The sequence below is a fragment of the Hipposideros armiger genome, unplaced genomic scaffold (assembly GCF_001890085.2).
Source record: "Hipposideros armiger isolate ML-2016 unplaced genomic scaffold, ASM189008v1 scaffold_237, whole genome shotgun sequence".
In the NCBI taxonomy this organism is placed as follows: domain Eukaryota; kingdom Metazoa; phylum Chordata; class Mammalia; order Chiroptera; family Hipposideridae; genus Hipposideros; species Hipposideros armiger.
Window position 1 is genome coordinate 1,623,137 of NW_017731587.1, and position 27,663 is coordinate 1,650,799.

At 36.2% G+C, this 27,663-nt stretch overlaps 1 protein-coding gene across 2 annotated transcripts in view; it reads right to left on the bottom strand.

Moving 5' to 3' along the window:
- The window catches only part of METTL25 (methyltransferase like 25), a 96,153-nt gene that overhangs the window by 65,015 nt on the left and 3,475 nt on the right, over positions 1-27,663 (bottom strand). For both annotated transcript variants that reach the window (XM_019655156.1, XM_019655155.1), the window contains exons 2-5: positions 14,307-14,471; positions 13,713-13,819; positions 6,502-7,098; positions 3,830-3,977 (exon numbers count right to left, since the gene is read on the bottom strand). In XM_019655156.1, the coding sequence (XP_019510701.1) occupies positions 3,830-3,977; positions 6,502-7,098; positions 13,713-13,819; positions 14,307-14,471 (1,017 nt within the window). The remainder of the gene's footprint in view (positions 1-3,829; positions 3,978-6,501; positions 7,099-13,712; positions 13,820-14,306; positions 14,472-27,663) is intronic.

Here is a 27,663-nt window from a genome sequence, read left to right on the forward strand (position 1 = left end):
CACACACACACACACACACACACACACACACACACACTCATCAATAAAGTTAAGCTATCAAAATTCTAGAGGCGCTCATAATAATTATCTTGGACATTGCTTGCTTGTTCTAGATTTTTTCTAGTTGCTTTTGCTAGTTTCTAGCCCTTAACTTCACTGTGTATCCAGCCTTCTACGTTTGGTTTCCCCCATTTTTCACTCTGAGTTCTACACTTTAAGGACTTTTTGGGATCGATTTATTCTAACTCTCTTTGCACTCTGGACTTTGAATCTACCTTCCTGGGCCCTTTGGGGTTCAGCCTTCGGATTGGATTTGCAAATTAGCACATGACTGGAGTCCACCTAAGTCTCTGCATGGGAGAAGTTGAAATAACTACAAATAATCTTGAATATATTTCTACAAAACATCTTCCAGAATTTCATATGTCTTCTTATGGAACCATAATAAATACCTTGTTTTCAACCATGTGTTCATCAGAATTACCTACAGAGTTTCTTAAAAATGCTTATATTCAAGTGTCATTCCTAGAGGTTATAATTCAGAAGCTCAGAAGCAGTTCCTATACACTGAAAGTGTCACATAGTTAATTCAGCTGGGCAACAAGGGTTGAGAAACACTGTTATAAAAATTGCAGGAGATGGTTCCTATCTTCTTTCACTATAGCCAGAAAAATAAAGCAAGAAAAATGGAGATAGGGGTGTGGGAAAGAGAGAAGGGAGTAAGTTACCTTTGCTATCTGGTTTTTGAGATGAGAAAATGTGGCTGTCCAAAGTAAGGCAAAACTCCAGCATAAAACCAAGGCTGATCTTGTTATTCCTATGACTTATTTTTTTACATTTTTCTTCTATCTTTTGGCTTTTCAACTCTTTTCTCAACCTCCAAAATATTTGAAGGTACCCATGTTGCATATATCTCCAATTATTTCATCATATCACTCAGTCCTGTTTCTTCCTGCTTATCCTTTGCTTTCCTGACAAGCAAAACTCCCCACTCTGTTCATTTGTATGAGGATGTATGAGGAAAACAAGTAACACTAAGGTATTACTATTAGCCTTTGCCCCTTCAGCGTAGTATCATTTCCTGATAATCTCAATGATTTTCACTGGCTAAGATATTTTTGACAGGAAGGCCTTTCCATGAATTGAGTCTGCCTACAAGAAGAACAAATGCAAGTTTGTAGCTGCCAGTCATTGTGGCAACAAACCTTTCCAACACTTTGTTATCTGAATCCTCAGGCCAAAAATGTCCTATTGAACAACAGCAACATTCACTCCAGAGAAGAGATGGTGAAACTGCCTTCACCCAGGCAGGATCCAAGACCGACACTTGAGAATCTGGTAACTGAGAGTCGTTCATTTCCAGAGCGTGAAAATTTGGAGTTATTTTGTTGAACTCTTTTCCCCTGAAGACTCAGAGTCAGTGACTATGGAAGGCAAAGTCAAGGAAACGTGACTTTGAACACTTATCACCCGCCCATGCCTTTTATTTTGTCTGCAATACCCTTTCCACTAGTTTGTCTGATTAGCTTCTACTGATCTTTCAAGACACAGTTTGAGAATAAGAGTGTGTATGTATGTTATGTGCATACATTTTCTTTTCTGGAAAGATACACAAGAAACCAAAAATGTGGGTCTGGGAACTTTTTATTTTCATTTAAAAAAATTCTATATTATTTGAACTTTCAATTCTAAATAATTTTTTACAAATAAAAATGTTAAGTTACTAACAGGGACTATCTGGTTCCTGGGATTAAAGACTATTTTTATATCCCTTGAGAGGATGAAGATGAGATATCATACATTTTTATATCACCCTGCTTAGCACAGTGTGGGCCATAGCTGGCATTCAATGAATGTTGAGCTGAATTCTGCTTTTCATCTATTTGAGCTTCTTACTTCTTTCCCAAAGTATTGACTTTTTGTGAGTTCCTCCCATCTCTTTATTATACATAAAGTGCCAAGGACACTAGTAGTACTTGAAAATAGTAGTTGATAAATAGAGGTTTGTTCAATTCTATCATATTACTTTCTACCAGTATGAAATACAGCTGTCAATGGAGCAACAATGATTTTAATTTTTTCTATTCCTACTCACTTTTTCAAAAGAGAGAATCCCACCTATGGTGCGAAATACTGAAATTGGGTCTGAGACCTGATGACACAGAGCAATGGCTGCAAGGGTCCGGCAGGACCAGAGATGGGAACCTTAAGGACTGCCTGAAGGGGCGAGGGAGGCCTTTTGGAAGGGGAAGGCATCTTTGTGAGCATGATAACAAAGTGAAAGAAGCAAGCAGGTAGCTGAAATTAAAGATCTTACATGGCAGGACAGTACCTCTGATGAAAGAAACACCAGAGTCTAAACCTACCCCCAACTGAGCCAATTATTTTTTTAAAAACCATTTCATTGGACTTATAGAAGAGGAAGCTCTTGAACTAAGAACCTCCCCTCCCCTCCATAGAATCTTATGCTATTGTTGGTCCAGAAAAACTCTACACATTTAATATATTCAAAGCTGTAAAACTGTGGTTGTACTAAAGGACTTTTTTTCTTTTCTTTTAGAAAAGATGCACAAAAAAGATTAAAATATAGTGTAAATATTTGGATATATATCTTAGTTTAAATATTGTTTATATTTTTAGGTTCACTATTTTCCCCCAATTTTTATCTTAAAGATTTTTGTACTCAGAGAAAGCTTGAAATAATGGCAAGAAAAACATATATTCTCCATCTAAATTAAACTATTATATTGTTAACTTTTGGCCGATTTGCTTTATTTCTCTCACTCTGTATATCTCTATATAGTCACAATTTTACTTTTGTGCATCTTTCCTAAAATATACTTTTAAAACCCTGACATAAAAGAAATCAAATTTGATTAACTCTTTTTCATAAAAACTTTTGCCAGTTCTAAGGATGACCTCTGTGTCACCCATTCAAATTTCAGTAGAATTATACAATCATAATTTTTACCTGTTATACATGACTAAATAAAAATAATAAAAATTTCATATTCATCTGGATTTTAAAACTGAGAAAAAGAACAAACAATACCATCCATATGCACACAACATCCTGGCCTAAAAATTCTTAGCAAGGGACACTGGATATTGATAGACTTCAATAAATAGAAAACAGAATTGCTAATATTAATAGACTAAATAACCACCTGAACCAGTGATTTTGAAACCACATCTTATGGAGACATAACATATAAAGTGGATCAAACAGAGGAATTCCAGGAGCTGCTCTGGATTAAGGGTTGTGGGGTGTTTCAAGTCCTGTCAAGCTACGCTGTACTTTGCTCCAAGGCGCCGTCTGTCTCAGCTCAGGGAGCACAGTGTGAATACCATTACTTTAATGCAATCGCACAATTTTGCAGCTTTTAAAATCGTAATATGTTGACTCTTCAAAATACACTAAGGAAAATTTTTTGAGGAATATCAATATTCCTTACAAAATGGAAAAGGCTTTGAAAATGAAAGCAACTTTAGATTCATGACAAAATAATTTAGCTTTACTATCTTAGTAAATGTATATCTTACCAGTATTTTTAAAGAGAAATTCTCTAAAACATACGACATAAAATTTTCAAATATTTGCAGTTTCCAGCATTCATTAAGACCATTTATGACCAAAGAAACTATAATAAAATACATAAGGTGATAGGTGCCTCAAATTTCATTTTTTATAACATTAAAATTTGTAAGAATATTAGATGTTATTTCAAATGTTAACTCAAAATAACAATGTCAGCAATAAAACAAGAAAGATAGAAAGCAGCAATTATGCTGAAATAAATAAAATTATGAGATATGGAGAGCTTTGTACCTGTATGTGGGTTTTCAAACTCTTCAGATAAGAGGTGGTAGCAACAACCCACACTGCAAACTCCCTTGATTTCAGACTTGGAAGTAAATATTCGCAGAGTATTTGGAGCAAGATCACCGCAAGTATGTAGACCTACCATCAAACAATCCTTTAAAAATAAGAAAAATAAATTTTGGTAATTAAAAAAAAAGCTAAAAAGACATTCAGGTGAAGATTTTAAATATGGTTAGAATACGTAGAGCTCTTTAGAATGATCAAATTCTACCTAGAAAGTATTGTTTCTGTTTTCATGACAAATAATTTTTTCTTTCATAGACCAAATAACTGTGATCGTTTATCACAACTGACATACTTTTGAGTTGATCTTTTTCTGTTTTTGGTTACTTATCCATTTGAATTTCCTCTTTTCTCTTTTACAACGAACATTTGCTTAACAACTAGCCAAAGTAAAGGTTGAACAAATCTAATATTGCATGCATTACTAGGACAAACTTGTGATTTGAGACACATTTATACCTTACTAGATTTTTTTTTATTCACTTCTTTACAAATTGCTAATTAAAACTTATAAAACATTGCCATAAAAAACAAATATGTGGTGATAAATGAACATTTCTACTCCAACACCAAAAAAGTTTACTTAATTCATTCACTTTTATATCAAATATTGCAATATTAAATTCAATATAAAAATTTTTATTTTAAGCTTTATAACATGAATTTTATTTAAAAATTTTCCTATGAAATGTTTCTTCTAATTACCCAAAGCCTAATATACTCATACAGAATGGGTACAACTGTATATACTCATGGACTCTTGATCAATATACCAAGTTTGTTTTAACTCTTCAGTGCCCTAATTTCCTCATCTGTACAAGGAGGGTAATGATAGTACCTCACCTCTATGCGATATTGCAAGACTTAAAGAGGTTAATACTGGTAAATTACTTAATTCAATCTCTGGCACACAATAAAATTCAGTATATGCTTTCTGTTCTGATCATCATTATCATGTTATTAAATTCAAAAGAGGTATTAAATTGTGAGTTAAGTATATTTTTAAAACTATTATCAGAAAAATACAATTGTTGAATTTCATTTATATTACTAAAAATGTTATTTTAGCCCATGTAATCTAGACAAAAAGCAGGACAGAAGTCTAATCTCTCTAAAGAGAAAAACTGCACCAGTAAGTAGCTTTGACCTGATAGGCCATTTTTCAGTTGCTTTAATCACCATTCTCTGCAAAGCACAATTTTGGAGTGTTGTGTAACTATTTTGCTTCTCTTGATGATTAGATAGTTTGGGTAAGCTTTACTTAGATGTTACAATGTTATAAATAAAAATGAATTCAGAGAGAGGAAGGGTTTAAAACAAGTATAAATATCCCCCTTTAAGCTTTACTTAACTATCTCTAAGGATAATATAAGAACATTTAACCTCATTTTTTACTGTACAGTATTCATCATATAAGATTAGTTAATATTAGAACGTGGCAAAATAATATATGCAATCACCATATTATCCCAACAGTAAAATATTTAAGTACTGTAGGTGTGTGCTCTAGGGTCAGGAGGGGATGGGAGGTATTGGTTAATTCTGTTTATTAAATTGCTAATTCACTGCAGAACCCAAGAAACATTCTTCCAACATATCTTATCTTAGACAACTTCTTATAAGAGTGTGCATATACTTTTGATCATATACTTTCAAGAAGATTTTGAAAAACATGAATATATGATAAACACTAAAATTTCTATTTTTTTTTGAAGTTAGGTTAAAGTAATTGGGGTTGTTTAACCATAAAAGAAAGTTAAAAGTATAACCTAATTACTGATTTCATATGTAGGAAAAAAACAATGAAGATTAACCAGTTTCCCTTAACTCGTGAAATCCAATATATCTAGGGAAAAAATTCTCCATTATAAAATGACAAGATGATAAAACACTGGTCAGCTACCAAACAAAATTTAAAATTATAAAGAGCTCTGGTATCTTTTGTTTATTTCTCTAGGGAAGAATTTCTGAAAAATTTTGTAAGAGTAGAATATTACAACATCAAAGGCTACCTTGTTTTTTTAAGACAATGAGGTATGCCAAATGATTTCTAGAAGCTCCTCTACATGATTGTTTTAACATATGTTACCTTTGTTTAAGATATATTGTCTTTCATTTACATAATTTGACACACCTGTAGCTTAGAAAAAGTTAAAATTATTTAAGAATACTCAGAAGCTACTCTTGTTCAAAAAAAATTGCATATTTGGTTACCAAGGCTAACATTAAATATAATACTGCCCTAGATACCTCTTTACTTCAAACATAAATTAAAATGTAAGAGTTTTCTTGGACTGGAATTTTAACACTCCCTAAACTGCATGACGAGAATTTAGCTTACTAGTTTTGTGCTAGTACTTCTGTTTGATTTAGGCTTGAAATGAGTAGAGGGCACTCTATTCTGGAAAATTGTAATTGTCAGGCTGTCCGACTTTTGTACTCTTGTCAAATTTTGAATAGAATCATGAAAGCCAGAATATACTTTTATTTTCCTGTTCTTTTAGATTAATATCATCAAATAAAATATGTAGGTTAAGTAAGCTACTATTAAAATTTAATTCTGTGTCTTAGCGCATTTTTATAAATCAAATTAAGGAATTCAAAGGGGAAATCACCTCCAGATCTTTGATAATATCATGCAGTTCTGAATCAGCAGTGATGAAAGATGTTAAAGGTGAATATATATTCAATTCAGTTGACTTTGATGTTGTTTTTCTTCTCTCTTTATTTGCTTCAGACTTTTTTCTCTTGGGCATTTGGGATGAAGTAGGTTCTGTGGCATTAATAGGCAAAGGGTCTATAAGAGAAAAGGTATTTTCAAAACACAAATTTTCTTCTTGATGTGAATAGACATGTAGGTTTTCCATGTGTTTTCTGATGTTAGAAATTAGAGAGACTGAAAAATCTGGCAAAAAATCTGAGGTAGACCTCATTTCTTGATTTGTAGGACCGTTGTTACATACTCCCTCAATGTCTGCTTTATATTGAAGTTCATCCTGCATTTTCTTTTCTTTTGCCATTTTTAATGCCAGTCCATTGACATCTAATTTTGACTGAGTGTGACAGATTTTCCAGTGTTTCTTCAATTTCCTGTTTCTCTCCTGAGCTCCATGAGTATTGGTATTTGAGGAATCGATTCCATAAACTTTCAAGCCATACTTCAAGGACAAAAAGGAGCTTAGGTAGCCTTTCCCAGAACCCAGGTCAATTACCTGAAGTAAGAAAAACAGAATGAATTAAAGAATTTTAGCCAGATGATAATTAAAAGCATTCTTGATATTTTCTTAAAGCAAGTAAACAAATGGCTGTATAATTTATACAACCTGTTATGTTTGTTTTTTATTTTAATTTTTTGATTCTTATTAAAAACCAACCATCTCATCATTTTTAATCAACCTTTTAAAAGAGGTTCTAGACAGTGTAATAAGTCAAGACAAAGATGTGAAAGACATAAATATTGGAAATAAAACTCTCTTTCTTCATAGATGACATGATTGTGTCTGCAGAAAATTCTGAGGACTATAAAAGAAAAGCTAACAGAACAAGTAAGTGAATTTAGCAATGTGTCAGGATACAGGATCATTAGAAACTAACAATGAACCATTAGAACATATGTGTATACAATATAGTAGCAAAGATCAACTAGAAAGTAAAATTTAAAACCAACTGAGTTAAGATAGCATAAAAATAGAATATCTAGGAATAAATGTAACAAAGGTTGTGCAAGACCGCTATACATTGAAAAGTATAAAACACTGCATAGAAAAAATTTAAAACATCTAAATAAAGATATACCACGTTCACGAAATAGCAGACTCAATATTAAGATGGCAACTCTCCCAAACTGACATACACATTCAATGCAAATCTAATCAAAATCCCAGCATGTTTTTTTTGTTTTGTTTTGTTTTTTTAAAGAAATTGACAAGCAGACATTAGCAATTCATACGGAAAGGCAAAGTACCTAGAATAACCAAAACAATTTTGTAAAAGAATAAGGTTGGGAGATTTACATGGATTTAGGAATCAATATAAAACTACAGTAATCAAAACTGTATAGTGCTGGTATAAAAACAGACATATAAATCAATGATGAAAATAGAGTTCAGAAATAGACTGACACTTGTATAGTTAGTTAACTGATTTTGACAGAATGGCTAAGGTAATTCAATGAAGAAGATAGTCTTTTCAACAAACAGTGCTGGAATAACTGGGTGTCTGTAGGGAAAAAAAACGACAAACTTTGCCTGTCACATGCCAAACACAAAATTAATTAAAAGTGGATCACAGATCAATGTAATAGTAAAAACTATTAAATTCTTTAAGAAAATATGAGAAAATCTTTGTGACATTGAAAGAGGCAAAGATTTCTTATGTAGGACAGGAAAAGCATGAACAATAAAATAAATAACTGAAAAAATGAACTTCATTAAAAACTTTTGCTATTCAAAATACATAGTTAAAATGGAAAAGAAATACTATGATTTGCAAATCATTCATCTGACAAATAGTTTGTATCCAGAACTGTTACAACACAATAAGGCAAGCAGCCAATTAAAAACTGGGCAAAAAATATTTGAACACACGCTTCACAAAATAAGATACAATAAGAAAAGATGCCCAACATCACTAGTCATCAGGGAAATGCAAACTAAAATCATAATGATATATACAAATGTAAAATGGCGCAGGCACTTTGGAACACATTGGCAGTTTACCAAAAAGGTAAAACATAGACTTACTATATGACCTACAAATCTCACTCTGGGCTAGTTACCCAAGAGAAATGAAAACATGTTCACACAAAGTCTTGTATGTGAATATTCACAGCAGCCTAAAAACAACTCAGCCTAAAATGTCCATCAATTGGTAAATGGAAAAACAAATTGCGGTACAACCATGCTATAGATACTATCTAGCAAGAAAGAGGAACAGAGAGAATACACACAACCTTGATGCCTCTCAAAAGCTATGTGCTAAAGGAAAAAAGGCAACCACAAAAGTGTATATACTATTTTATTCCATTTATATGATATTCTAGAACAGTCAAAACTATAAGCAAATCAGTAGTTCCCTGAGAACAGAGGAGAAAATATCTTGTAAAATTGCATGAGGAAGCTTTTGTATGGTGACAGAAATATTTTTTATTATGGTAGTGGTTACACAACTGCATACAATTCCCAAAATCATCAAACTGTAAACCTAGAATTGATGAATATGTAAATTATACCTTAATAAAATTAAAAATAAGAAAAAAATTACCAGGATTATTAATGTATTGCCATGTCTTTTTATAAGAAATAAATGGACAATTACAGAAATATCTTCATAAAAAATCATTATCTAATCTTTATCTATATCTATCTTTAATTCCTAAAAGCAATTGAACCCTGAAATAAGTATGAGCTACTTAAGGAAACTTTCCTATATATGAAGTAATGAATATCATTAATTAAATCCTCAGAAATTTCAGGGTCTTGCAATTGGAGTAGTTCATAAGTAAGACTCGATTAAATGATGTTCTCTAAATAAATTACTAGCTTGCAAATAATTCCCTATACGCCCCCCCCTTTTTTTAATGTTAATGTCTAGGCTAAGTATTGTGACAAACACAGATGCATTATATACTTGATTTTAAGGAACTACAATCTAACTGAAAATACTTGATATATATATATATATATGTATAGATAGATAGATAGATATTCTCTCTCTCTCTCTCTCTCTCTCTCTCTCTCTCTCTCTCTCTCTCTCTCATGAATACAAGGGCTATTCGGTAGACGCTTTATTAAACAATCCCCCCATATCTGAATTCCAGAGAAAGCTAAGCTTTCTTTCCTTCTATAAAACATACTCACTGATGCTGATGACAAGCTTAACGCTAACAGCAATTGGGTTGCTTGTAAACACCAGCATATTTGCTCCCACCAATTCAGAAATTTTCTTACTAAGAGGTAACTAACTGAGTTTATTCCCAGATTGTTAATGAAAATTACCCTTGTGAATCAGGAAAATTCTGGCTTTAAGTTACAGAGCATCAAGTTTTGATCAGTGAAGAAAATTCACCTCACTTCAGAAATCTGTCAGCAGAGAGGCTGAACCAGTCAGAGGCTTGGACGTACAGCCTTTTGGCCATCTCATTTGTAACTCCTCTGGTTGCAAGACGGCTGTAGAAACTCTAAGAATCCTGTCTTCGCAATATAATATCTAAAAACCTTTTCAGTAATGCGCAACTTTTCCTAGAAAATCAGTCAACTGACTTACACTTACATCTTATTGACCCAACTTGGCTTTCCTGCCCCTTCAAACTGGCCTTTTAGTAACATATGTAGTAAGGGCCGGCTGAGTGGCTCAGTTGGTTAAGAGCTCGCTCAAGAGTTTGAGCTCTGAGCAACAGTGGTTCGAGTCAGCCCGAGCTGAGCAGCNAAAAAAAAAAAAAAAAAAAAAAAAAAAAAAAAAAAAAAAAAAAGTAACATATGTAGTATTAGCAATAGAATGAAAAACTCTGTGAAATTAAAACTTACAAAAGCTGTACAACTTTTCCCCTTCAAGCTATCTGGCCTGAATTGCAAAATTTCCACCATCCTGATCTCCTACCCTTTACTCACAATAGTCTTTTCTTGGATCCTGGATCATCTTATAGGTTTGAAGATAGAGGTGTCTCTAGTCCAATATCTAGTTTCCTAAATCTGTGTCGAAGACTTTCTTATAGAAACATTGTTACACATAGTGGTTACATTTCTTAATAGTATTAGTATGGTACTATACTTTAGATAGAAGAGTTATATTTTGTGGACTGACCTAGAGCTCTAATTACCATTCTAGGCTGAATTTCAAATTTATAACCACCGTATGGAGTTCTCCCATGAACTTCATGCTCATATATCCAACAATCTGCCTAACATTTCCACTTAAAATGTCTAATAAGCATCTCAAATTTAACACATTCAAATTAAGTTTTTGATATGCTCTGTAAAACCTGGCCCTCCCATAATCCTCTCCATCACAGTTAATATCTCTATACTTCTGGGTGGAGAACAGGATTCCTTTCTGTCTCTCATATGCTCCATGTGAATTGTGCATAAATCTATAATCCCTCCCTCCCTCCCTCCCTTCCTACCTTTTTTTTTGTCCAGATATTCTAATGGATAACTCTCTTACCACCTGAAGGAGGTCTTAACTCAGATGCTACCTTTACAATGATGTCTTACTTGCTCCTCCCTTCCTAATCAAAAACTTTAATCTCCCATCCCTGAATTAAAACTCTCCCAATTCCTTTCCTTTTATTTTTGTTGTCTTTAAAGTGTATCAACATATACAATAAAATATACTTATAACCATTTTATTATTACCTCTCCTCATTAGAATATAAATGCCATAAGGGCAACCATATTTTCTGTTGATCACTACTCTATCCTCAGTGTCTTTAACAGTGCCTGGCACATGGTAGGAGCTAAAAAATATTTGTTAAATGAATGTGTGGCAGTATGAATTAATGGAACCATTTTAGATGGTAATGCGAATGAGAGAGGCAAGGGTTTTGATGTGCAAGGAGCAATATGGTTGAGGCCAAGATATTTTTTTTTTCTCTAGCTCCCTTCGGTCACTAGTAAAGTATCTCAGGGTTTATATCTATCCCCATGAAATCTGTATTTATTAAGTCTGCATTTTAAAAGTAAAAGTAGTATATACTTTTAAACTTAACTATTGAGAATCAAATATTGCTACTAAATGATTTAAGAGAAAGATCATATAAGTCTTTATTTTAGGGTATTTCATTCACTATGAACAAGCTCTATTGTTTTAAAAAAGTTCCCTTAAATCAGGTCTAACATGATACATTAATTACTCTAAAAAATTTTTTCTGAACTTTAGAAATAATACATCTGCTTTATTAATTTATTATGTAACATTTCATATAAATAAAAGGATAAATATTTTAAATAAATAAATTTAGAAAAAGTCAAAACGTTTTGAAGCACAATGATAAATACCCCTTATCTTAGTCTGGGTTACTAGAGCTGATTCTACAACAAAGACTTAAGTATAAGTGATTCATTTGGCAGGTGAAACAGGGGTAGGAAAGTAGAGGAGAGAAAAAGATACAGGAAGGCAGCCCAATAAATGGTGTGTTATTAACCAAGCAACTTCGGCTATACCCATGAACCCACCAGCCACCCTAGAAACTGGAATATCCTCATTTCCACTGCATAGAACTGTTTTCCTTCCATAACCAATCTCCCTGCTTCCTTATCAGGGGCAATAACAATCCTCAAATTATTGTTCATGATTCCCTTAACAGTTTTTTTTCATATATTTTGTTTTGCATTAAGAATATACCATTATTGGGCGGGCAGAGTGGCGCGATGGTTAAGAACTGGGTGGGATGCCAGAGGGCCCCGGTTCGGATCCCACATATGAAGGCCAGTGACATTGCCCTCCACAGCTAAGATGCTGAACAACAGCTCAACCTGGAGCTGGGCTGCCGTGAGTCGCCGGCGACAGCGTAGGCTGCAGCCCCTGTGGCAGTGGGTTGCCATGGGCTACCGTGTGTAGCCAGCAGCCAGCGTGAGCGGCCAGCAGCCACAGTGAGCGGCTGTCCAGAAGCCGGCGACTGATCTGCCTCGCCTGGGAAGAGTGCAATGATGGTGCCAACTTGGGCCAGTGAAGCAACGTCCTCCACAACTAGACTGAAGAACAAAATGACAGCAACTTGTCTGTTCCCATCCCCCCAATTCCCCAATAAAAATCTTTAAAAAAAAAAAAAGGATATACCATTATTTTGCTTAAGAGCCTTTAAAAAATGGTACCGTAAAGTATGTAGTCTTCTGTAAGTTGTTTATTTTTCCTATTTAATTTTATGTTTCTAATATTCATCTATGTGAGATGTATGGCGATAGCTTAAGTTTCACGTATACTTGCCCGTTCTGGTCCAGCTGAGTATCACTGCCATGAGGAGCCTGTTACTGATCTTGAGAGGTACTGCTTAGGTATGACACACTGGGGAAAAGGTAGAAAACTATTGTCTTAGCTCCTGCCTCTAACCCCTACCCTAGAGATCTCCATTGTCACAAGTGGCTCTGCACTCTTAGCTCAAGCTGTGATAGGTTTCTAATCATCCTAAAACTCTCTGCAAGTCTGGAAGAATGCATGGAAAAGATTCTAACACCTAATAAAAATTGAAAGGGGGAAAATCCTCCATTACCCCCATAGATGTTCTCATAGGGATAAGAAAAATAACTTATTATTTTTATAAGCCAGGGAAAAGAAAAATAACTTACTATTTTTATAGGCCCAGGCAATCTTTGATTTTATTTTAACGTCTGTTTTCAGACATCATCACTACCTTACACAAAAGCTATTTTTCACAACAGGAATGCATTGCCATTCTGACAGTATGAAACAATCCAAGTTCTAAAACCTAGTTTCTTTGTTACTACAATAAGGCAGGTGCCCCAGACCACAGCTTGGTAACCCAGGTCCTGAGAACACCTAGTGCCAAACAATTTTGCAGAATGTCATCACCATAGTGCAGCCTCAAGTTGGAGTTACAACATAGCAGAGAAAAGTACCCTTAACTTCTATCCACTTTGAGGAGTGAAATTTGTGGCAAAACATTAATATTTGCATCTTATTTTTGGTATAAATTTGTTATAATCACAGTGTATTGGGGAAGGAGCATTTTTAAAGGCTCTGACATCTCTCACATCAGCTATTATTTAATGACATTTGAAAGGCTAAACAGTGATAGCAGAAAAGAAAATTTGAATGATACAGTAAAATGGCAGTAATATCAATACCTGAAAATATAGGGAAATACTCTTACCTGTTTTATTCCATAATAATCAGCAATACTGCTAATCAGCTCTGACATTGCCTGAACCTCATGAGATTTTTTCAAATTCATAAATTCATCTGGCTTCACATTTTCACCTGAACAAAAATAAAACAAAATTAAAATACTGCTGTTAAAGAAATAAAAGTTAGTAAGAACCACCAGTTGATGTTCATATTTTCTGTAAATAATATAAAAATAATAGATTCTATTGTGGTGTCTAATACGATAGATCTCTATTAGTTTAGCTGCTATGAATCAAATTTGAATTAATAACATAAATAAGACCCACAGAGCATTATTAAAAATGTTCCCTGACACATAAAACATAACTATAGAGGAAAATATCAATAATTGTACTACAATGTAGGAAACAAAGGTGAAAATCTGTATGAAGTTGTTCTGTTTAATATGGTGCATAAGAAAACCCATTTGGCACAAGCCAATCTAGACTCATGATACAAGGTCTAACACTAAGTCAAGAATATGATGGAAAGATATACATACATGAACAATATATTACTTCTAAGTGCCTCAACACACACACACACACACACACACACACACACACACACACACACCTACCAGTTTTCTGGGTTTGATTTCCTCTCAGGGCTACAAGCAACTGTTCAAAAGGAGTACATATTCCCAAGTTCTGTAGGGAATAGTATTTTGCAGCTAGAACAAAGGCTTCCACACTCAACAGCTTCTGGGAAGTCTCACAAAATATTTTGGGAAAATCAGTAATGCCTAAAATAAATAAATAAATAAATAAATAAATCAGGAAATATTAGCAATAATTAAGTAATTGTGTGAGATTAAAAAATAATAAAAAATTACAATATTTTCAACAAATTACAATATTTTCTTTACAACAAATTACAATATTTCAATTTCAGTGTGTTTTGGCAATATCTCTACTGGTTCCACTATATTTGTTATTGAAACTATTAGCTATTTGTAGCACTCATTTTTCTCTTAATCCGGTACACAGTTATATATTTAAACTCCAAATTAAAATTTGGCCTTTTTTTGTTCCACAAGACAAAAAAGAAGGAAAAAAGTTTAAAATCCTGCTAAACGGTAATGTGGTCATTAAATTTACGAACGGTCCTGGCTGCCCCACCAATGTGGATTTCAAGGAGGTCAGCCCCCACCACACTGTTATTCCTTGCCCGCACGGCATGTGGCACAACGCCAATATCCTCAGGGGTGCAAATGTTACTGTAAAATAGTTCCCGCATCATTTGTAACATGTAGAATTGTACATGGGGTGTGTGTATGAATTCCATGCACTGATCTCAATATTAGTTCTAAAACTAATCAGGTATGATCAGGCGAAAATAGTTCATTTTCTTCCCATGATCAGTTTTAAACCAGACATTCTGTAAGGTTAGTATAGAAACTATGGATAGTTTCCAAATGCTCATTCATTTAGAAGATCCTGGTAAACTGTCATCCTATTTGCCACACCCAGTGCCCCCATCTTGCCAAGGGTGAACTATTTCATTTTCAGACAGAAGTTTTAAGAGTACCAGAAGACTCACTACCTTCTTTTCTCAGAACTGTAATAGTGGAAGAATGTAACAAGATAGAACCTGCCCCAGCCTGAGCCCCCAAGTGATAGGGACAAAGACATCACTGCTGCCAAACCACAATGGGCAGGCAGCACATATGAAAAGCACACGTCATTTGTTTCTAGTCACTGAGGTGTTAAGCTTATTACTGTAGCATAAGCTTGCCTCTTCTAATGGATACACACACGCACACACACACACACACAGACACACACACACACACAGAGACACACACACACACAGATTTGCTTTTCATTTATTCAATCTCATTTTTCTATGGCCACTTTTCATGCATGTTCATTTATTAACAAAGGTTAAAAAAAAGTATTCCAATTTGCCTACAGTGGAACAGCTTTAGTTCTACCAGAAAAGCTGTATTATATGCTATGAAGTCTATTCTACAACAGCTGATCCTCCACACAAAATTATAAAAATGTACTTAAACACAAAAAGTAAGGATGCTCTTTAGCAAAAATTAAAAGTAAGAAAAGTGACGGAGGCTTGCAGAATTCCAAATAAAAACTGCACGTTTAGGACAGTATCTTTTTAAAGCTAGTATCTATTAAGTTGCTGGTGATAATGTTTACTACATTAATTAGTAAGAATAAAATTGGCAGAGATGTGTAACTTCCAGTTCTGAATCAACTAAATGCAAATATGAACTACAAAATTACTCTAGTGATTTAAGATATATTTTGTACATGATATAAAGTTCTTTGGACATTTTACAAACTGAATCTACTAATGCAGCCAAAAGTAATAAAATCCACATCAAAATATTTAGGCATGATACAGAGGGGAGAACTCCGTCAACTATTAAGTGAGACTCTCATGTTTAAGGGCAGTCTCAACATCCCCGAGTTCCAGGGCAGCGATCTCTCGGAGTGTGATAGAATAAGAGTATTAAATCTCAAAGTGCAGAGGGACTGTTAGCGTAGTCAGTTATTGGACAAGGCTGCCAACAGAAAGAAATGTGATGTTTCTGTTGGAAAAGTAAAGGTTCAAATCAACTTAACTATCCTACTGAAAATACTTGAGAAAATTCCAATTCAAGCTGAATTAAATGTTGTTAATTTGCTTTTCATTATAGGCCTCCCAGTAATTTCAGAAATTGGGAGATCTAAATAACAAAGATACCTTTTAAATAATATTTACTTTTATAAAAAGGCTGGTGTTCTTATTCTGTCCATTTGTTTATGTCACTGAGAGCTACACCAGTATATTCAGATAGTCGAGAACTCCGTGAAAAAGATCTTTCTGAATTGCTGAAATATAGCTCCTGTATTTTCTTTGTTTTCAAGTAACTGAGCCTGTAACTTCTATTATGAGAGACACACACACACACACACACACACACACACACACACACACACACGGTGTGAGTGATCCTATCTCTGCTTCCACCTCTGAAACAGTGCGTGAGAAAGCTGTGTGGCATGCTAACAGGGTACACAGTCCTCGCAGCGCCTCCCCAGGTACTTGTATAATGAGTTTGGGTTTGGCAGCTAGCAAAACAGAAACCACAGTGCTTACTCAACTTATATTTAGTTAATTCTTAATTAGATTTTTTTTTTTTTATACAGGGAGAGAGCTCTGTTTTTAAATCTGGTGCCCATTGCACCTGCATTTATGTGGCTTGATTATTTTGCCAATATCTCCCTCTACTGGAAGTACCTGTTGTGCTTTAGTACATGCTTTGTTTTATGTACTCTTAGTTTTTCTACACCGTATATCACTATTCCACAGAGGTTTCTTATAACATAGGTTAAATGGGCCTGAGGAAGCGAGGGGCGCAAAGGGCAGGGCCGAAGTTATGTCTATAAATACAAGATCAGGACATCTCTAAGTATTCTTTTTAACGGCAGAGATCAATGTGCAAGGGAAGATAGAAAAGTTATATATACACGTATTGGATTATGAAAATCTCAAGGTAGAGAAGTGAATGTTTCAAAACTAAAGATAAAATAGAAATAATGAATGGATATATAATATTTATGTTTAATAAATAAAAATAAAATTTCAAAACTAAATATCTTATTTTCCTTGAATGTCATCTAGGACTTGAAGAAGTCAGAGTACTGCTGGGACTCACAATAAGTCACCACTATTATTGCTAACATTTACTGCACATATTCTATGCACCAGGCACCATGCTAAACACTTAACACTTAATGGAATAGTCCTATAAGCTAGTTATGTACTGCTCTTATCCCCATTTAAAGAGAAAGAAATTGAGACAGCCTGCAATTTAGCCAGGTTCGCACAGGCACTGAGAGGCAAGGTACGTGAACCAAGACAGAGTTTGATCTTGCTCTGAATTCCCACATCCAATGAGCACGCCACGGCAGGAAGTTCAGTGGACCACAGATGAAATCTGGCAAGGCAGCAGCTGAGAAAAGTGCTAGGCAGATCTGACTGGCAGAATCCACTCTAGCGAGAACCGCCTCTGGCAGAGATCAATACATGTGATATCTTAAGCTAGTTCATCCTCACTTTGGTTATCTTCTTAATTATTACACTTTCTTCGCTCCCCTCAACATCTCCCTCTCTACCAGAAGTGATCTTAAGGTTTCAAAAAATTAAAAAAGTAATTTCTAAATTTAAGACAACTGATAAATCTCTGAAAAGGAAATAAAAAGTTTCCGTGATAAGATTTTGTTGTGGTGTCTGTATCTAGAAACAAAACAACTGCACTGTTTTACGCCCAGTTGTAAAAGCAACAATACCTTACATACAGCAGGCACTCAGTAGGGAATGGACGGATGGATGGATGGATGGCAGCAATTCCTCGGTGCACTTGCTATTCCAGCAACACCAGCTACACTGGGAGAAACGAGTTCTAAGATTCTGTGGAGGCAGAGGTCCCTGAGCCACTAGGAGGTTTCACTGGCACTGCTGAGCCTGTGAGAACAGCACAAAGCCTCATCGCAGCCCTAATGGTTATGCTCACAAGGTGAGAAGCACATGATGTAGAACATTTAGAATGCAACATAAGACAAACTGCAATTACATGTTCCATTCTGAGGTGAACTGTGCTACAGGGTTTAGCAAGGTCACTATTGTTATTACCACATGGCCTAGGACAGTCCCACACCCAGCGTTTCAGGAAGAAATCAACAGTGCCCTCTTCATAACCATCTTCATGAGGACACAGAAATGTTCTGTGCTCATTTCTACATAAACATCCTACAGATGTCTCCAATTCAGAAGATTCAAAACTGACCCAAACACTCTCACACTCACCAAGCCTTTCCTTTCTCCTATTTCCTATCTTGTTTAATAGTGTCTCCCCTCACCCAGTGCTGAAGTTACAAGTCTTCACATTATTGTAAATGTCTCTCCTACATATCCAGCTACCCATCAATCCTAATGTAAAATCGTCTCTCATGTGGGACCACCCCAATCACTGCCATGGTTCAAACTCTGTTAATTTTCACCAGTGCCGCTGCAATAGCTTCCCAGGTGATTTCTTATCGGTAAAACTCCTACAGCACAAAGCTCAGTAAGTGTTGGCCGAGTTGACTAGAACATGTTTTCTAAAACAGAAATTTACTTATATTCATTGCAAATGGAATACACATTTTAAGGCTTTGGCTTCCAAAGTTGACTTTAGGTTTCAATCCTTTATACTCGCTTGGTAGACTTCAACATAAAGTTAGAGTCTGTCTTGCTGAGCTATGAAAATTATAGATGGGATGTGTTAAATTTTATGAATGTTTGAATATATCTATAATCCTATCATCTGTGTAAAGAAGAAAATAGAATATATACTGTTGCTTCTTAAAGTAAGTCAATTGATATCACCCAATTATATGCTAAGAAGCTTTTTGCCTAAGCTACTTTAGAGTAAATTATGGTTGCACATGAAACAAAAAAAATACGTTATTTCAACATGTAAACCATACTCTTGTAATGAATCAGATACAATTAACATAGAATGGACATGCGTGCTCTTATTGTGTCAATATTAACATCACATTGAATAAAGTGCATGTGACCATTTCAACAGCATTTTCACATGTAATGAAGTTATTTATAAAAATAAAATTAAACATAAAAATAGGGAACCCAAACCACAGTATTTTAACTCATAACAGACCCCTTTCACAGTTTAATTTGAAGGAAAATAAAAATATCATACAAAGAAACAGCAATTTAGAAACTGACATGGTAAAAAAAAAAAGTAACTTGATTAAAAAGAAACAATTCAGAGGTGCCTACTATGTGCAAGGTAATACCCGAACCTGAATAAAGCTGATTTGTTACAATTTGTGATTCATCTGTGGGACAGGATGTCTTATCCTTCACAAAGCATGTAGACAACAAGTGTTCAGTGTGGATTCCAAGGGGCTCAGCAATTGCCAGTTACAAGTCTACTGAGACGCCACATGGGCTGTGCTTCCTCGGGACTTTGCACTTGTGTTTCACTGTCTCGAGACCATCTTCTATCAGATATTTTCAGGGCTCAGTCTCTCAGTCCCTTCAGATATTTGCTGAAATGCCACCGTTTCAGTGAAAGCTTCTCTGACAAAACTATTTAAAACTGCAACCCCACTCAATGCTCATCTCTCTCTAATCTTTTATTAATCGTTTACAGCACTTATCATCATCTGACATAGCAAGCAAGATCTAAGAAAATACAGATTTTTATTCACTGCTGTATCCCTAGAACCTAGAATGCTGTCTGATATTTAGTAAGGACACAATAAATAAATAAGTAAATGAATGAGCAAGAATTAGGGTTGAATTCTAGTTCTGAGGCTGTCTATCCCTGCGTGGTCATGAATAATTTATCTGCTCTAAGACTTGATTTATCTATAAAATAGGAGGGGGTTATACCTATTTTATAATGTTTTAAAGAATACACATATATACACACACGTATATGTAAGTATTTAATTACACAGATGTGCGTGCGTATGTACATGTACACACACACACACACACCATCCTAACACAGAGCCTAGAATATAGTGGGCAACCCCCAAACCATAAAGTACACACTAAGTAATGGAGTATCAATTTTGTTGGAATATGAGGTGGAAAATACTCAAATATTTAGGCCCAGAACATCATATAGGCTTTTAGAGAAGACCTTGCAACAAAGATCAGTAGAGACACTCAGTTTCTAACTGCGGTGCCTACAGACAGAAAGGTTTGGAAGACCTCAGTCATTAGCACCAAGTCGCGACTAAGGGATGGGTGAGCTGCAAGCTGAGATCCAACAAAGAAGCCCAACAGTCAACACTGAGTACTACATTCTGGGTACACTGAAAGCAAGAATCACTCAGTGTTTGGGAGCCTGGTGGTTAGTACTGGGCACCATCGTATTATCAGCTTTCAAGCACAGGAGAGAATTTTAGTATGATATTTCTCACCAAATTTGATGTGAAATTTGGTAGATAGGTTATAATCTTCACTATGCCTTTGAGACCTGATGAAGAGTTCCAAGTTTGCTTAACTATAATGTTTCTATTTCCTACTATCAAAAAAGTCTCTATTTTCAGAGGGGGAAATGCATGGCACATCAGGGAACAGGGCAGCTGAAGTACGCATATAAGGTATACAGGCAGACAGAAAACGGCAAGAGAAACACTGATAATGCTACACGACTCCCTCATAGTCCTTCCCTTCAACTTTGGTTGAAGACAAAAGCGCATCTTAAAAATTGAGAACTGACACCAAATTATTTCAGCTATCTTCATGATTAAAATGATCTTGAGTCAGATCATGTAGGAAGTTCAATCATTTATTAACTTGCCTGACCTAATAATGACTAGTCGTAAGGTTTTTCATCTCAAGATTCAGGTTGATCCAGACCCTCAACATGACTGTGGCTTTAAAAGCAGGGACTGTTAACGTACGGAGCTAAAAACTTTAATAATTATATTTCCACAGGATCTGAGCACTGGAAGCAACACTTGATTTCTTGTAGCCAAATGATTCACAACTATTTTCAGTTCTCAATCTCCTCTGAGAATGTGAAATAAACTCCTGAATTAATTTTTAATGGCTACAGGGAATCTGACTGTGCCCACAAAGCAGCAGCCATAACCTCTGGTATTTTGGGGGGCCAAGCAGATTGTTTCAGTTTGTGAAGCTAGGTAGGGGGAGAGGATACACTCCCATAAAGGGAGCTAATTGCCACACAAAAATAGACAACAAAATGGCCAGATTTCCTGATTTCTTTTCAAGAGTAGCTGCAATTCCAGATTTGTATGTGTGTGTCAATTTTGAAACATTCAATAAAAAATATGTACACTTATTGGTCATGGAAGGCATGTTCATAAGCCACACGAGACTGGGGGTGGCAATCTTTCCACCTCGGTTATTGATGAACACCCTAGGCAGTTCTCCTTCTTAGATGGCAAAACTGAGGCCTACAGCTAAATGTCCTGTGCAAGATACACGCTAATCAGAGTCAGAGATGGAAAGGAGCAGGTCTTCCGACTCTGGGCTTCATCCGTCTCTCCCTGAGGAGAGAATACAGAGAAGATGACTAATATTTACTATATCTATTCACTTATATGAGTAAGCTTGAACATCGACCTCATTACTTTTGTACAACCCTTTCAAGCCAGATGTATGGTTCCCATTTTTCAAGTGAAAAAAACTGATGCTCAAAAGCTTCCCTAACTTACACAAGATTAAGTAGCACTAAAGCATCAGAGCCAGGAGTCAAAACTGTGTGACGACCACAAAACCCATATTCTTTCTATGTTGCCTCCTTCTTGTGTACATTAATCGTGGGAAGGAGAGAGTAGATAAGGCCAGAAGGCGAAGAACTTTATTTTGTGCGACCTATGATGTCTTCTGAGCAGAGGAATGGTTAAGACCAGAACTGTGATTTTGAAAGATAACTGTAGATCAGTCTGAATGAAGGCGCAACTGAAATATAGAGCCTGAAGGCAAGAATAACAGCTCAAAGTTATTGCTAAAATTCTGCTGCAAGATTAAAAACGGAGGGGGCCAAATGATTTGCTACGGGAATGGGAAGCAGCCCATCCAAGAGAAATGGAGGAAGAGGAGCTGGCGGGTGATGAGCCTGAGTAACAGGAAGAATGTGAACGCCATTTATAAAATGCAGTGTTTACACTGTGGTGATGAGATGAAAACAAAAAGAAACAAAAAAGGAAAGTAAACCCCAGTAATCATAAAGTCACATAGGTAAGTTTTGTTTTGTTTTTTGTAAATCAGGAAAAGACTCGAAATCATGACAAGCCATGAAGATAGGTTACTAAAACTCAAAGCTTCCAGTGAAAGGTTAATGACTTGACATATTTAAACAAACAACAACATAAAATGGGTATCTAAACATATAGAAGGAGCTAAAATTTATTCCGATTGGCTAAACAAAAGTATAATTTAAGTAGAATGAGGAAAAAAATGCCAGAGATGAGAGAAATCTTCAACTTTGTTTTACTGAACTTAATAATTGAAAGGTACGAGGTGGGGTTGGAGAACAGAAATGGGGGGTATACCATTAAAAACTACAACATTAATTCAAATTCCAAGTTGTCTCATCTAAAAAAAATCTGAAAACACCTTGACAAATAATCCTGGGTTCCCACAGATCTGTTTGCATTTTTTGCTCATCCTGACTTATAATTACTGTAACAACCCAGGAAAAGAGCTGACACTTGACACTCTCTTATTGTGGTTTGATATTATTTCCACACTTCAAGTCGCCTGAAAAAACCCCGGAAACAGAGTTCAGGATAAAATACATAAGGAAACTGAATGAATAAAATTTAAATACAACAGAGCAAAACAGATGACACTAATTCTTTCTCTGTCGTTCTCGTTTTCTATTTCCAACATGCTTTCTGGCTCCATGTGTTTCAAATTAAATGTGAGCACAATTTCAATGTACCATAGTCACCACCACCAAAAAATACTTAGGACGGCCAAGAAGATATTGAATCTGTTAAAATGCAATACAATTAATTTAAGTAAAAGCGCAATAAAATAATAATCTATCACAGGCATACACCTGTGTTGTTCAGTTAAAATGATAGTAAATTAATTATACAGATGCTCACCAAAAGGAACCAATTTGAAACATTTATTCAGCACCCAATCCTGGCAGGGATCACTTGAGTAACAATAACAAGACACAGGAGAAGCAGCATGACCTCAAGAAGCTGAAAGAGGAGGCTCAAGAGAGGCCCCGGAGGCTCAGGCAGGCGGTCACCCACGGTGGCTTTGCAGGCACAGAAACTGGAGTTCCCCAGAGCTGAAGAGGTTTTCCACAATTGATTCTAAACAAAGTTACAAAAGTTGACTTTAAAATACGAATTTGTTAATTTACACTGAGCAATATATTTATAATGATAACTCAGATCGCTCATTTCCTAGGACAACGTCTCCTAATTTCAGAATTATAATTAGAATAAATCCAGGTAGCCTTAAAAGAAAATTTTAATGAAGCTGGGTAGTTGGTTGCCTTGCCTCTCTCTCTAGATCTATCTGCTTCATAAAATATTTTAACTATCTTAACTCAGGATAGTATTTCCCCCTTGCTTTTTGGAAGAATTTCCTGGACTTTCTGAAGACCAATTAATTTCTGAAGAGCAAGAGATGATTCACTTGAGAGTGTTACAGATTTATATATGCAGTCATTACTTTCTCAGGACACAGCCTGGTTACCTCGAAGGGGTACGTGTAACAACACTTAATCTCTGAGATGAGATGTAGGAAATATGTGTGTTCTATCCCCTAAGCATTTAGAAGCTATCTCTACTGGCTTTTCTCTGCAGATGGTTAATCTCACTTATATATGTACTGACTTCTAGAAATTTTAACCTGAAATGATAAAGATGGATTTTATCTTCAAAATCTCAGGGTATCTTTTTGTAACCTGCAATACACAGAATGAAGTATTACATTTTCATACAGGGAAAAAATAGTTACTGATTTTATCTCCTTAAGTTAAATTACAAAACCTATTAGTAAGATGAAATCATACATAAACAAAGATAATAAACATAACATAGAGACCACACCAGGAATAACAGCTGTCTGGTTCAGTACCACATTTCAAGGGGTACCTTCAATAACCCTATAGATAGATCTATGCTTCACTTCACTCATTCTTTAAGAATCATTTACTTCACTCATCCATATATCAGAAAATGTTCAAGGTGCTGAGAATACAACAGTGAAAAAGGAAAACATGTGCCTTTGTTTTTAGAGAGCATATAATCCAGTTGCAGATAAAAACAAGCCAATGGACAGTGGCAACAGTATGAAATTTGTTAATACGGCAGGGAATACATAGAACAGGTTGTTCCAGGGGCACGTGTATTATCAGCTCTTCACAATTTATTTCTTCCAAGGAAAGACCTAATTAAACCACCACCACAATCACTGTCACCACAACCATCATTATTAGCCACAATTTATTTAACCCTTGCTATAGTCCCAATTCTATGTTAGGTATTATGTTACATCATCTTTAATCTTTACTACAACTCTGCAAGATAATTGGAAATAAATGGAAAACAACAACAACAACAATTGGTTGTGACTGGTAGTTGTCAGCTCACAACTGGCCTGGCAGTAACACTTAGGCCACAGTACCAATATCACACAAGGTCTGTGACCATGACAACTTCATAATTATGTCTGGGCACAGACAAAAACAAGAACATTGTGCAAACACAAAAGCTTCCATGCAAGCAGCCCCATGGAGAAGTTCACAGTGGGAAACTGAGGCCTCATGCCAAGAGGCAGCACCCACAAGCCACCTCTGTGAGAGAGACATCGTAGAGACGATCCTCCAGCCTCAGTCAAGCCTTCAGCAACTGTGGCCCCCCCCCAACGACTTGACTGTGACTTTAGGAGCCCCCCAAATCCACCCAGTCTGCTCCTGAATTCCTGACCCACAGAAACTGTGTGAGATCACATAGTTTTAAGGCACTTATTAGGTGCCTTAATTATTAATTAGGTGCCAACAAGTGTGTATTTTTCCAGTTAAAAGAATTATAAGGTAAGCTGCATAATTAAATATTCATTAATACTGTATTTTCCCTTAATTCTTAGAGTACATGTTCTTTTAGTTGTTTGAATATATTTATAATAGCCACATCTGAGCTCAATCAGGATTAGCTCTTATTAACCCATCCCCCCCCCGTCACACTTTCTTTTAATTCTTTGAACATAGCTACTTAAATCGGCATCAGAGCTCACTTGCAATCATATTCCTGAGTATCAGTCACACTTTCCTGTTTCCTTGTAACCTAGTGATTTTTGGTTAAAAAGCAGAATTGCAGATAATTCATTGCAGAGTGTCTATTTTTTCTAAGGATTTTGTTGTTATTCTAAGAAGCTATTGGGTTGTCGGAAAAGTCATGATGTATTTTTCCATGTTTTTCATTGCAAAAATGCATCATGACTTTTCCGACAACCCAATAACTTGCCTGAACACAAGCTGTGGAATCTATCTCCCCTTCAACATGCAGCAGCTCACATCTGCGCTGGGTTGCTGATTTACCAGCCCTGAACCTATGTAGGTTAGCAGGCAGGGAAAGATTTGGGTAGGTTCTATCCTCAGATTGTGGGCCTGAGGTTCCCCAGCCTAAATTTCCAGTTGCTCTATCAGCGCTGAATTCTGCCCTTTGACACATGAATTCATTAAGACTTCTGATTTTTGCACCCAAGCTGTGTACACTTTGGGGAACACACCCTGTCGAAGGTGCAGTGCATTTATACATCTCTCCAGGAGCTCTGACTTTCAAAGGCTAATGGGCTCCTTAGCTTTGTAGCATTTTCCCTGGACTCTCTGGGTCCCCCCAGCATGTGCAGTTTAGAGGTTATCCGGCGAGTTAGGCAGACAGAGTTCGTACTTAGTTCTTAGATTGCAGCCCTTTTGTGGCTCTCCTGCTTCCAGAACGTACTCCTTAAATTGCCACCATCTCTGATCTCTGAACAGTCATTACCACCTTGAGCTGGGAAGGGTGTACTTTTCCACTGTCAGATCTAGAGGGGCTTGGACCAACCCCAGCAAGAAAGCCATTAAACTCCCAGTTCTTACCAATCAGTAGCCGTCTTTCAATAGCAAACTTCTCATGTTTCTGCCTATCTTTGGTCATCTTCCAGAATCTTCCAGTAGTTGTTTTTAGTAATTGGCCACTGTTTATCATTGTTATCTGCTGGAGACATTACCTGAAGTCTCCTGCACTATTTTAATAGGCTCCTACCTAGTCTTCCTGCTTCCTCCTTTCCCTTCCAATGGCCTCTTCTCCACCCAGGAGCCAGTATCCCTTTGAAACATAACTCACGTATCACACCACCACAAAGTCCTAAAGAGCTTTCCATTTCACCCAGAGTGAAAGCCGAGCCCTGAGCACGGCCTGCCAGTCCTACCTGAAGTTACCCCAAGCCGCCTCTCAAAGGTCACCTCTTCCAGCCTCACCTGGACAGCTCTGCCGGGCTTCCAACACACCCAGCACACTGGAGCGTGGGGGCCTGCTCTTCGCTCGGCCTGAAACGCTCTTTGCTCAGACGGCTGCATGACTGGCTCGCTCCCTTCCTTCAAGTCTCTGTTCAGATTCTGTCTTGTTAGACTTCCTGATTCCCCTATCTGAAATAGCATTTCCCTCCGCCACACTATCATTTTTCCTTTCCCTTCCTGCCTTGCTTTTCTTCACTGTCTTTACTGCCACCTGATAGTACAGAGTTTAGCGTGTCCGTATGTACCCTCCACATGGACATGCACTTTGTTCTGTTAAATGCCGCTAACTCTAGGGCTGAGAACAGGGCCTGGTAGGTAAAGGTGTTCAATGAACATCAGTCAAATGAATGAATGGATTAAGTGCTGCTATTTGTTAGGCATTATTCTTAACCCTTTCTGTGTGTTAACTCATTTAACTTTCATGGCATTCTCATCAAGTAGGAACTATAATTACCCCCGTTTTATACGTGAGGAACTGAGGCACAGAGAAGAAGCCTGAGTTAATAAAGCTAGTAAGTGATGGAGCCAAGGCTTGAATCCAGGTAGTCTTTCTGCAAAGCCTGTGTATTAGTCTGCGCAGCTGCCATAACAGAATACTACAGACTGGCTGGCTTAAGCAGCAAATATATTTTCTCACACTTCTGGCAGCTGGAAGTCCAAGATCAAGGTGAGTTGATTTCTGGGGAAGCCTCTCTCCTTGGCTTACAGATGGCTGCCTTCTCGCTATATCCTCACATAGTTTTTCTCAGTGTGTGAACTCCTATTTTCTTCCTCTTCCTACTGGGTTAGGGCTTGACCTTTATGACCTCATTGAACATTAATCATCTCCTTAAAGGCCTCATCTCCAGATACAGTCACATCGGGAATTAGCGCTTCAACATGAATTTTGGAGAGAGAATTCAATCCATAA